At 44.6% G+C, this 14,541-nt stretch overlaps 1 protein-coding gene across 2 annotated transcripts in view; it reads left to right on the forward strand.

Annotated features, from left to right (window-relative positions):
* Nucleotides 1-14,541, forward strand: part of DOCK4 (dedicator of cytokinesis 4) — a 346,430-nt gene that overhangs the window by 285,916 nt on the left and 45,973 nt on the right. For both annotated transcript variants that reach the window (XM_044280322.1, XM_044280323.1), the window contains one exon: nucleotides 12,212-12,360. In XM_044280322.1, the coding sequence (XP_044136257.1) occupies nucleotides 12,212-12,360 (149 nt within the window). The remainder of the gene's footprint in view (nucleotides 1-12,211; nucleotides 12,361-14,541) is intronic.

Here is a 14,541-nt window from a genome sequence, read left to right on the forward strand (position 1 = left end):
TAGCCAGCAACCTGCCGGGGCGTCCAGACTCCGAAAAATATTTTAAACCCTTGAAAAATACTCTATGAGTTGCTTTCTCTGTTATGTATTTATCCAAGGAGCAGCTGGCCTTCTGCATCTCCCCCCTATTATACTCAGTGGGTTGGGCGATAAAACGCTCGCTTGCGCCTGCTACAGCCCTGGTCAATTCCTCCTCTTTTTTTTTAAATGTTCTCTTTGTTGCAGCGATCTCGCTTATAAAGACCCCCCTCAGATATGCTTTCAGGGCATCCCATACTATGTTGATGTTAGCAGAGGGGCGATTCACTTCCCAAAAAAAGGATATCAATGATTTAGTGGACTGTAAATTATCCATAATAGAAAACCAATATGGGTTCAGCTTAAATCCTAGCCCCCTGTTGTCCTTGTTCTTCCCAGTACAAACCTCAATCAATACCGGTGAGTGATCCGAGATTGTTCTTACCCCATATCGTATCCTGCGGATATTACAGAGATTATTCTCATTGGTAAATGCTAAATCAATTCTAGACATAGCTCTGCCGCCCCTGCTGACACAAGAGTATACTCGCTTACCTCCGCCAAGATGTTCCCATATATCCACCAGTCCAACTTCCCGGCAGAATTGTGGCAGCGGGGAGGCAGATAGATTCCTCCCACATTCTGCATCTAGTGTAAATCTGTCTTTCTTGGGGTCCATTACTGCATTAAAGTCCCCCATCAAAACTAGCCGGCATTCAGATCTCCCTTCAAAAAAGTGTGTTAGCTGGACCAATGGGTACATTGAAAAGGGCGGAGGTATATAAAAAAAAGCGAGAATATAGCTATGGCCGTACAACTTACCATGCAAGAAAATAAATCTACCCTGGTCATCTATATAGGATTTAATAAGGATAAAGTCCACAGAGTTATGGATCAGAACTGACACACCCCTAGAGGCGCCACTAAAAGACAATCCGAGTAGACATCTTTCACTGCATCTTTCACTTTCACTGGTCCCACCCGCCCATCCCGCTCCCCTCTCCATTGATCCGCCCGATCTGGTCAGCGAACCTCTAAACCCACGGCCGTTCTCCCTTGCCCTGGCCCCTCCCTTCCATAATAGTATCCGTTTTCTCCAGCTACTCTGACGCTTGTTCTGCTTTGTTTTTGTGTTTTTTTTTTTTTTTTTTTTTTCTCTTTTTTTTTTTTCCCTTCCTTTATTTCTATCTAAAAAGGATTAAGCAGTTCCCTTATGGATCATTCTTGGATCGCTGGATACTATAGCAAATATTTAACATCATTGGGCGCCCCTCCCTCCCCTCCCCCCCTTCATTCCTGCTAATACAAAATTTCAGATGCCCATTTGCTCCAGCCAGTTTAGCGCCTGCTGTGGTGTCTCAAAATAAAGTGAAGTCCCGTTGTGGATTACTCTCAATTTCGCTGGATACTGTAGAGAGTATTTGATCTCCTTGGCCGCCAATCGTTTCTTTATCTCTATAAAGTTTCTTCTTTTCTCCTGGGTCTGCCGCGCAAAATCAGGGAAAAAGAGCAGTTTAGTACCCTGATATTCAATGGGTGCACATTCTCTTGCTCTTTTCAAAATCATGTCTCTATCAGCAGACAGTAGAAGTTTGATTAAAATTGCACGCGGCGGTCTCCCTGGTATGGGCTTCCCTCCTGGTATTCGGTGTGCTCTTTCTATTTGGAACATAGGGGAGAAGTTCTCACTCCCAAAGCTGTGCATGACCACATCTTTAATTTCTTCCTCTAGTTGTCGGCCCTGAGCTCCTTCCGAAAAACCGATTATGCGCACATTATTGCGTCTTGACCTGTTTTCTAGGTCCTCTAGCTTATTTTGTAGTGCTTGATTTTCTGATGCCAGGGTTGTCATTTTGGATTTTAGCATGCCCATGCCTGTTTGCAGGGAATCAATAGTTTTTTCCACGCTAAGAACTCGCTCCCTCATCTTTCCTAGATCTTCTCTTATTAAGGAAATATCGCTCTGCACTGACCCCAATTGCGTGGACATTCCCTGCACCAGAGTGCCATTATTTTCCACAGCGCAAAGGATTTTGTCCAAGACCGATGGGTCGTATCCCGTTGGTATTTGTGTAGAGGAGCCTTCCTCGCCTTCCTCCTGGTCAGCGTCCTCTGATCCATCCTCAGAGAGATCAGCAGTTTGACGAGTATTCGCCAGTTTTTTCATCTTGGCTGGAGGTTTAATTTTGGCTGGAATTTTTTCAGCTAGGAAGGGCGATTTTAAAAATTTATCGATTTTATTCTCTGGAGTCTTAGCCCCCAGCTTAGTAGTGGAGGAGTCAATCGAACGTCGTTTTGGGGCCATTTCCAACACCTTATATTGTGTATATATTATTATTATTTTTTTTTTTATCCCTTTTTTTCTTTCCTTTTCCCCTTTCTCGTTCTCTTCCCTTTTTTTTTCCTTTCTTTTCTTTCCCCCCTCTCTTTTTCTCTTTCTTTCCTTTAGTTCTTTTTATTTATTTATTTTTTTATTTATTTTTTTCCTCCCTCTTCTTTTTTTTTTTTTTTTTTTTTCTTTTTCTTTTCCTTTCTTTTCCTTAACCACAAGCAGGGAACAGTTTTGGCAAAAGCTATATCCACCTCATATTAACAGTTCAATAAGTACAAAATCAAAGTTCAATCCTCACGTGACCGACGTTGTCGTCCCAGTATCCGCCGTGGCCGTGGCAACAAGTCCAAGCCGTGGTTTAGATATAGTGTATCCGTCCGAGTGGCAAAAAAGACCGATAGCAGGCGAACAGCATAGGGTCAAGGAGTCCAGCAGCAGGCACACCAACACGCCAGCAGACAGGAGGCAGGAAAAGCCCTGCAAGGCAAAAATCCAGAGGGACAAGCAGTCCAGCAGTCCAACGTCAAGCAGAGCAGCGAGGCAGCGACAGCAGACAGGGGCCACAAAAAGGAACCAGACGGGCAACCACAAGGACAAGCAGATAAGGATCAAAATCCAACAGGTGAGACGGATACAGCAGCGCAGGGCAAGCAAGTCTAGAGGAGACCAGGGAGCAAGACAGCCACAGCCGGCATCTACGTCCTCTACTTAACTTATCATGCGGAGACGTTAGCTGTACGAGGATCAAGCCGGGCACACAGCTCTGCTCTCCTCATCAGCTGGCCGGTTCAACGCATCGGAGCTCAGCGCATCGGAGGGCACCAGCATCAGCTGTTCGGAGCAGGGCGTCGGAGCTTGGGAGGAGGACGCCGGTATCAGCTGTTCCGCGTCAGGGCATTAGCGCTTGCAGGGAGGAAGCCAGCACAGAGGGGAGAGCGAGACGTGATGCGCTCACGTCATCCCGCCGCCAACAAAATACAACAACCTAAAGAGATTTCTGGGAATTTAACTTTTTATTTATTATTATTTTAACAGCCACCCTGCAGTTTGCCCTAAAAACATTTGAACCCCAGAAACCTAAAGAGATTTCTGGGGTTCAAATGTTTTTAGGGCAAACTGCAGGGTGGCTGTTAAAATAATAATAAAAAGTTAAATTCCCTTTTCCCAGGCTACCCCAAATCATGTACTGCTGAGGCCAGTGACTGTCACGGCCACCGCCCAGCAAAGAGGATAAAACTTCAGTGCTGTTTTTTATTATTTTATTATTTCCAGCTTGCCCCCAAAATTTTATTAACACAAATGGTCTAATATTGTAGCTTTTTAAGTGTTAGTTATATTAGTCAGTACGAATATACATAACTGACTGGTGGAATCCTATGGCAGTCCAATGAGGAGAGTCACTGGGTAACTCCGATAATGGTATAAATACATCAGTAATATATACTGTAAAATGGTTTTAATAGCCTGATCAAACTCCTCTAGCTTTACACTATTCACCGAGCATTAACCAAGTTATTAACTGCATACTTTTGTAGATGGTTTGCAGCATATATATATATACAGACGTGGACAAAATTGTTGGTACCCTTTGGTCAATGAAAGAAAAAGTCACAATGGTCACAGAAATAACTTTAATCTGACAAAAGTAATAATAAATTAAAATTCTATAAATGTTAACCAATGAAAGTCAGACATTGTTTTTCAACCATGCTTCAACAGAATTATGTAAAAAAATAAACTCATGAAACAGGCATGGACAAAAATGATGGTACCCCTAGAAAACACAGAACATAATGTGACCAAAGGGACATGTTAATTCAAGGTGTGTCCACTAATTAGCATCACAGGTGTCTACAACCTTGTAATCAGCCATTGGGCCTATATATATGGCTCCAGGTAATCACTGTGTTGTTTGGTGATATGGTGTGTACCACACTCGACATGGACCAGAGGAAGCAAAGGAAAGAGCTGTCTCAAGAGATCAGAAAGAAAATTATAGACAAGCATGTTAAAGGTAAAGGCTATAAGACCATCTCCAAGCAACTAGATGTTCCTGTGAGTACAGTTGCACATATTATTCATAAGTTTAAGATCCATGGGACTGTAGCCAACCTCCCTGGACGTGGCCGCAGGAGGAAAATTGATGACAAATCTAAGAGACGGATAATCCGAATGGTAACAAAAGAGCCTAGAAAGACTTCTAAAGAGATTCAAGGTGAACTTCATGCTCAAGGAACATCAGTGTCAGATCGCACCATCCGTCGTTGTTTGAGCCAAAGTGGACTACATGGGAGACGACCAAGGAGGACACCATTGTTGAAAACGAATCATAAAAAAGCAAGACTGGAATATGCCAAACTACATGTTGACAAGCCACAAAGCTTCTGGGAGAATGTCCTGTGGACAGATGAGACAAAAATCGAAGTTTTTGCCAAGGCACATCAGCTGTATGTTCACAGACGAAAAAATGAAGCATATCAAGAAAAGAACACTGTCCCTACTGTGAAACATGGAGGAGGCTCTGTTATGTTCTGGGGCTGCTTTGCTGCGTCTGGCACAGGGTGTCTTGAATCTGTGCAGGGTACAATGAAATCTCAAGACTATCAAGGAATTCTAGAGAGAAATGTACTAGCCAGTGTCAGAAAGCTTGGTCTCAGTCGCAGGTCATGGGTCTTGCAACAGGACAATGACCCAAAACACACCGCTAAAAACACCCAAGAATGGCTAAGAGGAAAAAATTGGACTATTCTAAAGTGGCCTTCTATGAGCCCTGACCTCAATCCTATTGAGCATCTTTGGAAGGAGCTGAAACATGCAGTCTGGAAAAGGCACCCTTCAAACCGGACACAACTGGAGCAGTTTGCTCATGAGGAGTGGGCCAAAATACCTGCTGAGAGGTGCAGATGTCTCATTGACAGTTACAGGAAGCGTTTGATTGCAGTGATTGCCTCAAAAGGTTGCGCAACAAAATATTAAGTTAGGGGTACCATCATTTTTGTCCATGCCTGTTTCATGAGTTTATTTTTTTACATAATTCTGTTGAAGCATGGTTGAAAAACAATGTCTGACTTTCATTGGTTAACATTTATAGAATTTTAATTTATTATTACTTTTGTCAGATTAAAGTTATTTCTGTGACCATTGTGACTTTTTCTTTCATTGACCAAAGGGTACCAACAATTTTGTCCACGTCTGTATATATATATATATATATATATATATATACACACACACACAGAGTGAGGAACAGAAGCATTTGAACACCCTGCTATTTTGCAAGTTCTCCCACTTAGAAATAATGGAGGGGTCTGAAATTCACATTGTAGGTGCATTCCCACTCTGACAGAATAAAAAATAATAATCTGGAAATCACATTGTATGATTTTTAAAGAATTTATTTGTCTTGCACTGCTGGACATAAGTATTTGAACACCTGAGAAACAGCAAGAATTCTGTCTCTCAAAGTCCTGTTACTGTGCCTTTTAAAAAGTCCACCTCTACTCCACTCATTAATCTCACTTAGTAGCACCTGTCTTAGCTCTTTAAAGACACCTGTCCACCCCACAGTCAGTCAGACGCCAACTACTACCATGGGCAATGCCAAGCAACTTGGTGAAAATAGATCAACTGTTGGAGGAATTGTTAGAAAACGGAAGAGGCTAAAGACGACTGTCAGTCTCCCTCGGACTGGGGCTCCATGCAAGATCTCACCTCGTGGGATATCACTGATGATAAGAAAGGTGAGGAATTAGCCCAGAACTACAAGGGAGGAGCTGGTCAATGACATGAAGAGAGCTGTGACCACAGTTTCAAAGGTTACTGTCAGTAGAACACTACACCGTCATGGTTTCAGATCATGCATTGCACTGAAGGTTCCCCTGCTCAAGTAATCACATGTCCAGGCCCATCTGAAGTTTGCCATTGACCATCTGGATGATCCAGAGGAGGCATGGGAGAAAGTCATGTGGTCAGATGAGACCAAAGTAGAACTTTAAACTTCACTCGTCTAAACTTCACTTGTCGTGTTTGGACGAAAAATAAGGATGAGTTGCATCCCAAAAACACCATCCCTACTGTGAAGCATGGGGTTGGTAACATCATGCTTTGGGGGTGCTTTCAGGGGCGTAGCTAGAAATGCATGGGCCCCATAGCAAAAAAAATGTATGGGCCCCCCCCCCACTTATCTATCGGGCCTCCCACCACCCCTTCCAGAGCTCCCACCCAAACACCCATCTTAGTTCTCCCACTGCTCAATGGGGACGGAGCAGCGGTCCAGCGAAATAGCGGCAGGGCGGATCCGACAGGCTGAACAGCCTGCTGGATCCGTCCTGCCACAAGTGCAAAAGTACCCTAAGGCTACTTTCACACTAGCGTTGTTTGAATCCGGCGTTCAATTCAGACACCGGAACTGCCTGCCGGATCCGGAAAAACGTGTGAAAACTGATTACATTGGAATCCTGATCAGGCTTTCGATCACAATGGAAAAATGCATTGGAAAAAACGGATCCGCCATTTATGGACTTTGACTTTTTTTTCCCTATTTTTCGGGTTTAACATGCAAAAGCCGGATCCGTTTTGACTGAACACACGGCGCCGGATACGGCGTTAATGCAATGGGAAAAAGGCCGGATCCGGCGTTCAGTCAAAGTGTTCAGGATTTTTGACCGGAGGTAAAAACACTGCATGCTACGTTTTTCTGAAAAGCCTGATCAGTCAAAAAGACTGAACAGAAGACATCCTAATGCATCCTGAGGGACGGACTCTCCATTCAGAATGCATTAGGATAAAACTGATCAGTTCTTTTCCGGATTTGAGCCCCTAGGACGGAACTCAGCGCCGGAAAAGAAAAACGCTAGTGTGAAAGTAGCCTTAGTCTGTCATATAAGGGGGGGGAAGAAACCCCAGAACTAGAGTGTGCCCCCCAAAAGAAGGAAGGGGCGCCCTCCTTATCACTGCTGGCATCTCTTTTTAACTTCAGTTCATCAGACTCTCACTTACTAATTACAGCACACACCCCTGTAGTGTCCACCATCAGACAGGGGAGGGAAGAAAAGAAACCCCAGAACTAGAGTGTCCGTGTGCCCCCCAATGTGTTGGGGGCCACACTCTAGTTCTGGGGTTTCTTCCCTCCCCTGTCTGATGGTGGACACTACAGGCCAGGGCGCAGGGTGTGTGCTGTAATTAGTGAGAGTCTGATGATCTGAATTCTGAAGTTAAAAAGAGCTGCCTGCAGACCTGCAAGGATAAGGAGGGCGCCCCTTGCTTCTCTTGGGCCCCAACTTGAATCCTGAGGACTTAGGGGCCCCCACTCTGAGTCTGCAGGCAGCTCTTTTTAACTTAAAGGGCTTCTGTCACCCCACTAAAGGCATATTTTTTTTTTGTCTACTTATAATCCCTATCCTGCCATATTGCCATACATTATGTTATTAATAATTTTCGTTCAGTAGATTTAGCCAAAAACTTACTTTTATGATATGCTAATTACCTTTCTACCAGCAAGTAGGGCGTCTACTTGCTGGTAGCAGCCGCAGAAAACCGCCCCCTCCTCCTGTTGATTGACAGGGCCAGCCGCGATCTCCTCCTCCAGCCGGCCCTGTCAGCTTTTCAAAAATCGCGCGCCTGTGTTGATTCGGCGCAGGCGCTCTGAGATAAGGAGGCTCGCCTCCTCAGCACTCCCTCAGTGCGCCTGCGCCGATGACGTCTTCTCTTTCGGTGACGTCATCGGCGCAGGCGCACTGAGGGAGTGCTGAGGAGGCGAGCCTCCTTATCTCAGAGCGCCTGCGCCGAATCAACACAGGCGCGCGATTTTTGAAAAGCTGACAGGGCCGGCTGGAGGAGGAGATCGCGGCTGGCCCTGTCAATCAACAGGAGGAGGGGGCGGTTTTCTGCGGCTGCTACCAGCAAGTAGACGCCCTACTTGCTGGTAGAAAGGTAATTAGCATATCATAAAAGTAAGTTTTTGGCTAAATCTACTGAACGAAAATTATTAATAACATAATGTATGGCAATATGGCAGGATCGAGATTATAAGTAGACAAAAAATAATAATAATGCGTTTAGTGGGGTGACAGAAGCCCTTTAAGAATTTAGATTATCTCAGACATCATAAATTCTCAATAATCTCATTTCAAGTGAATCACAACACTTACTTTTACAGTCACTGTGTCACTGTAGTCACACAGACTGGAGTGGCACTGGACGGAGACTGGAGTCTCTTCTGGACTCTGGAGACGTCACTGACTGAGGACTGGTCTGGACTCCTGGACTAGTGACTGTGTCTGTGACTGACTCGGTAAGGTTCCTCTCTCTCACTCTGAGTCTGAGCTGCACCTGCTCTGCCTCAGACTGGTTTCTGGGCCGGGCAGTCAGACTCAGATAGGGATAGCCCTAATCTGACTGGCGCCAGTGCAGCAGCACTCCCTCTCCCTCCCTAGTCCCTCCACAACAGGTAACCCCCCCCTCCACGACCAGGCCCCGCCCCCTCCACGGTCCGGTCCCGCCCCCTCCATGGTCCTGTCCCGCCCCCTCCACGGCCCGGACCCGCCCCCTTCACCGCCTGAGTCCGCCTCCTCCTCCCTCTAGTTACCTACCTCTTCTTCTGCTCGTGCAGCAGTGCGCCCCGGGCCCGCCTGCTTCAGCCTCCAGTCCATACCTGACTACTCCTCCTTGCCTTCCCCCCAGCCAGGCCCGAGCCGCCGACCGCCCACGCCCCGCCCACTACACTGGGCGGGCGGTCGGGCCTGGCTGCCTGTGTGTTTTACTGTGCACTGTGACTGTGTTAATAAAAAAAATGAATGCGGTCCAGACGGGCCCCCAGTGGCGTAGGGCCCCATAGCCACTGCTATGGTTGCTATGGCGATCCCTACGCCACTGGGTGCTTTTCTGCGAAGGGGACGGGACGACTGCACTTTATTAAGGAGAGGATAAATGGGGCCATTTATTGTGAGATTTTAAGCAACAACCTCCTCCCCTCAGTCAGAGCATTGAAGATGGGTCGTGGCTGGGTCTTCCAACATGACAACGACCCGAAGCACACAGCCAGGATAACCAAGGAGTGGCTCTGTAAGAAGCATATCAAGGTCTCCAGTCCAGACCTGAGTCCAATAGAACATCTTTGGAGGGAGCTGAAACTCTGTGTTGCTCAGCGACAGCCCCGAAACCTGACAGATCTAGAGGAGTACAAAAACACAAATGCAATGGCACTCTGCAACCAGCACTCTGCCCTGCCTCTATGCTGGATGTCGAATGAGGCATTAGTGTACATTTTGGCCAAAGCGCAATCACTACGTCAAGGTCGCCTCCATGAGTGGTCCCTAACACTAGTTCCTACCTGTTATGGGCCATGACAGCCACACAAAGTCCAGGGAGCGCAGGTACAGCATGCACGCCAAGCACACTGCTTTTAACCCCGTCCGGTGCCATAACAGCTTTCATCAGATCCAGGGATGCAAGTACCAACATGCATGCTGAACCCACTATATACTTCTGGAGCCAAATGGCTACTGGTAGGCACTATGAAAGCAGACTCAGTTTTATACTGACTTTAAAACCAGCCTCCAGGGCAGACTAACTGGTCAGGTGTTCATGACTGCATGGAGATCGCCACGCCTCCAATATATACTACAAAGAAAAAAATGTGGGGGGTTCAGTCAGCACAACCTTGTATGCAGGTGCACATTGCTATGGCGAAATACAAATACAAACGCAAAAACACAAATGCAATGGCACTCTGCAACCAGCACTCTGCCGTGCCTCTATGCTGGATGTCTAATGAGGCATTAGTGTATATTTTGGCCAAAGCACAATAAGCCACTCACCACGTCAAGGTCGCCTCCATGAGTGGTCCCAGATGTAGAGGAGATCTGTGTGGAGGAGTGGGAAAAAATCCCTGTTGCAGTGTGTGCAAACCTGGTCAAGAATTACAGGAAATGTTTGACCTCTGTAATTGCAAACAAAGGCTTCTGTACCAAATATTAACACTGATTTTCTCAGGTGTTCAAATACTTATGTTGAGCAGTGCAAGACAAATAAATTCTTTAAAAATCATACAATGTGATTTCCTGAATTTTTATTTATTTTGTCTCTCAGTGGGAATGCACCTACAATGTGAATTTCAGACCCCTCCATGATTTCTAAGTGGGAGAGCTTGCAAAATTGCAGGGTGTTCCAATACTTCTGTTCCTCACTGTGTGTGTGTGTGTGTGTGTATATATAAATAAAAAGAAAAATCCAACGGGAGCACGATCCAGAGAGCGGGTGCAATGTCCAGCAATGGGTTACAGCAATACCCAATATTATAAAAAGGAGAAAAAGTAGGACTGCACTCCTGAATTGTAGTGAAAACAATAAAAACTTTTATTCACCCATATCATTGTTAGATTAAATACATCTGATACATGTGCAAAAAATAAACAAAGTGCATGTGCGTAAAGTGACATGTGCCATAAGATCAACAATACATGAACTATATCCTTGTGTATAAATCAAATAACCATATGATATAAAACACATCAGGTATACATAAACAACATCTTTTATAAGACTGTAGTAGACAAAGTGACTTGATATGCCGGATGAAGATCATAAAGATCCTACCTCCTATAAGTCATGGTGCCCGCAGAGACCATTGCGCTCCATTGAGCATCTCAGATACCTCATTGCGCATGTCCAGACTAACATCATCATGTGTGGCGTAGCACATCGATAGAGCGCATGCGCTCTTCGCAATTATCCTGAAACCACCATGTTGTTTGAAGGCTTATAGAACAATGGGGCAGTTTGCCTTCAAACAACATGGTGGTTTCAGCATAATTGCGAAGAGCGCATGCGCTCTATCGATGTGCTACGCCACACATGATGATGTTAGTCTGGACATCCACAATGAGGTATCTGAGACGCTCAATGGAGCGCGATGGTCTCTGCGGGCACCATGACTTATAGGAGGTAGGATCTTTATGATCTTCATCCGGCATATCAAGTCACTTTGTCTACTACAGTCTTATAAAAGATGTTGTTTATGTATACCTGATGTATTTTATATCATATGGTTATTTGATTTATACACAAGGATATAGTTCATGTATTGTTGATCTTATGGCACATGTCACTTTACGCACATGCACTTTGTTTATTTTTTGCACATGTATCAGATGTATTTAATCTAACAATGATTGGAACCACATTGTGATTTGTTGGTCACTTATGATATGCCTTTATATAATCTCAGTTTCACTGTTTCTATGCTTGAGGAAGGCGGACAGCAACTCCAATAGTACCAAAATGATTATTTATTGGGCCACAGTGGCACAGTGAGGCGACGTTTCGGCTCAAAATCCAGAGCCTTTCTCAAGCTTGAGAAAGGCCCTGGATTTTGAGCCGAAACGTCGCCCCACTGTGGCCCAATAAATAATCATTTTGGTACTATTGGAGTTGCTGTCCTTTTCCGAATAAATATATATATATATATATATAGATATATAGATATATAGATAGATAGATAGATAGTTCATACATACAGATTATACTTACCCTGCCCTGGCACCCCCGTTGCTTCTGATCCCGGCAAGGCTGCCACTGCATTTCTGCCAATAGCAAGCTGCAACGGGAACGAGCCTCCCTAGCGTCACTTGTGATGCTAGGGAGGCTCGTTCTCAGCGCAGCATGCTATTGGCTAACTCCTAAACACCCCCATCTGTTTTCATCTGCCCAACGGGGGGATACAGTGATGGCCGTATCTGCATCTGAAGCAACGTGGCAGCCAGGGAACGTGGTAAGTACCATCTGTGTTAGGGACCCGGGCATTTGCAGGGGCATTATATGGCTTGGATAACCCCTTTAAGTCTTACTTTGTATCCTATGCAGAGGCTGCATATACCCTTCTCCTATATGATGAGTTACTGGAATGGTCTGATCGTCCACTCAGAGAATTTCTCAGCTACCCAATGCAGACAGAGTGGCAACGGAAAGAGTATCTGCATATGACAATCATACAGAATTTTGATCGAGGGAAGGTAAGCCTGGTTTTATACACAGTGTTTTAGTATTTTGTTTTCAGTAACATATATTCATAAAATATTAAAAATTCTACGGAAATTTTACATTTCTATTATGCCATATTCTTGTATAAACACATAAAATCCTTATACTAAACACTTCCCAGCATGAGGAGAGCCAATCAGTAACCCTTGGAAAAGCTGGAATGGATTTGCGTGTTTTACTTCTTTAAGGCCTTTTACAAAGGGCAATTATGACAAACTATTGTAACAATAATTGCCCGATGTCAATGGCCAAAAAAGATCAAAGGTAAAGATAAAACTACAGTATGTTGATTGTGCATACATAAAAATCAATTAAAATGTGGACTCACAGGGCACATATGAGAGATGCACATTGCACCAGGGCTATCAAAGATGCCACCTGGGAAAAGCATATCCATACTTGGGAAGTTGGGAGAAGCCTTATTTTCTATATGTCCTTGATGTTTGAAATGTGCAAGTTATGAAAGATAACAGATTATGGATAAACACTTCAGTAATACTTACCATCTGGCCACAATTAGAAAAACGTGGCTGTCTCCCAGAAACAGTATTACGTCTGTCCATAGGTTGTTGTCACGCCGGACGGGATATCAGACATACAGATAAACCAGCAAACCAGGCTCTAGGCGAGAAGCAGGGGAAGGGTCACCTCCTAGCAAATCCCTGACTTCTCTCCCTGCTCTGCTCAGCCCACATTCAAACCTTGGTGGTAGGAATGATGTGTCCTCGTGCCTGGGCTAAAATACCCTAGATTCCCTGAGATGGTGAAAAGGGGAATAGGAGCAGCCTGCTCGCACAGAACCTGGATGGGAGAGATGACACCAATACAACCAAGATAGCTAACAACAAAAATTTAAACCTCACTTATCTTTTCTGAGCTGGAACAGACAACCTTCCTTCCTTGCTTCCAAGGCCAGAATGATTTCTATAACCCGCTCAGAGCACTGGGATGGAGTGCTATTTAAACTAATGACCCCACCCAGTGCACCTGATGGGAGGCGGATCCAGCACGGCTCCAAAACAAAACACTAAACCCGTGCTGCTATTCTGGCCGACCTCCGCACATAGTCAGAGCAGGGCATGACAGTTGTGTGGTATATCAGCTAAGCCCCATTCACTTCATTGTATCTGGTATTGCACCTCAGATCCAATCTATGGATAGGTGTGGTGCTTTTTCTGGAAGAAAACAGACAGCCATATTATTATATATATATTTTTTATAATTCAGGACAAACACTTTAAGCTTTCTATATACATTAGAGGTATGTTAGCCTAAAATAACCATCTATTGCGTATGGGGACCTTCCTACTCTCACCTGATGGCAGATAGTTGGCTGCCAGAAGTGTCTGACAGCAGCTTACTCCACTCTCCCTATTGGGAACATACGCCAAACTGAGCATGCATGTCTGTGGGGGTTCCAGAAGAGATAGCTGTTGGCCAATCCAGTGTTTGGCAAACAGCAGTCTAAAATCCTGCGCAGGTCTTTGTTTCACTGCTAACATTCTGATATATTACCATATCTAATATTATTCACCTATAATCTAAAACTTTGCGTAGCTTCATTGTGTTGTGAGCAAGCTGCCTGCCAAGGCTTCCCCTTATGCTTTGAAATGACTGCCAGTATTTACTGTGTAATTAGCTTCTCCGGCTCAGTGATTCAAAGTTCCCTGTGCAGCGTGTTCTGGCAAGGTAGGGAGCTCCGAAGGTATTCACATACGAGCTATGCATTTCCTAGCAACAAGCAATGTATTCTGTAGAGACAAAATGTATATACACTTTATACAGTAAGAACGCGTCCATTTGGGTGAAAATTATTTGAAGACAATGTATCATGATATTTTTTATGGCACAGTTGTCAGAAGTATTTATTATTGTAGCCATACAGGCTGGTATCGTATCTGGTGATTAAGGAAAAATCTGTTGAAAACTGCAGTATGGTACAAGTGAAAGTCTATGGATGCCTTTAGCTTGCAAAGATAACAACAATTGCCCCACTCATTTTGGACTAAAAAGGACTTTTTTGGTCTTTATTAAAAATGTTCCTAAGTTTTCTCTATTCACGTTCATGGCATGTGCAGACTGTTGCTTCACGTTTCTCTGTGAATTCATCAGAGAGCTGCTCTGACCACTTGATCAATGGCTCTTATCTGTAC

This window comes from Bufo gargarizans, chromosome 2 (assembly GCF_014858855.1).
Source record: "Bufo gargarizans isolate SCDJY-AF-19 chromosome 2, ASM1485885v1, whole genome shotgun sequence".
NCBI classification, from domain to species: domain Eukaryota; kingdom Metazoa; phylum Chordata; class Amphibia; order Anura; family Bufonidae; genus Bufo; species Bufo gargarizans.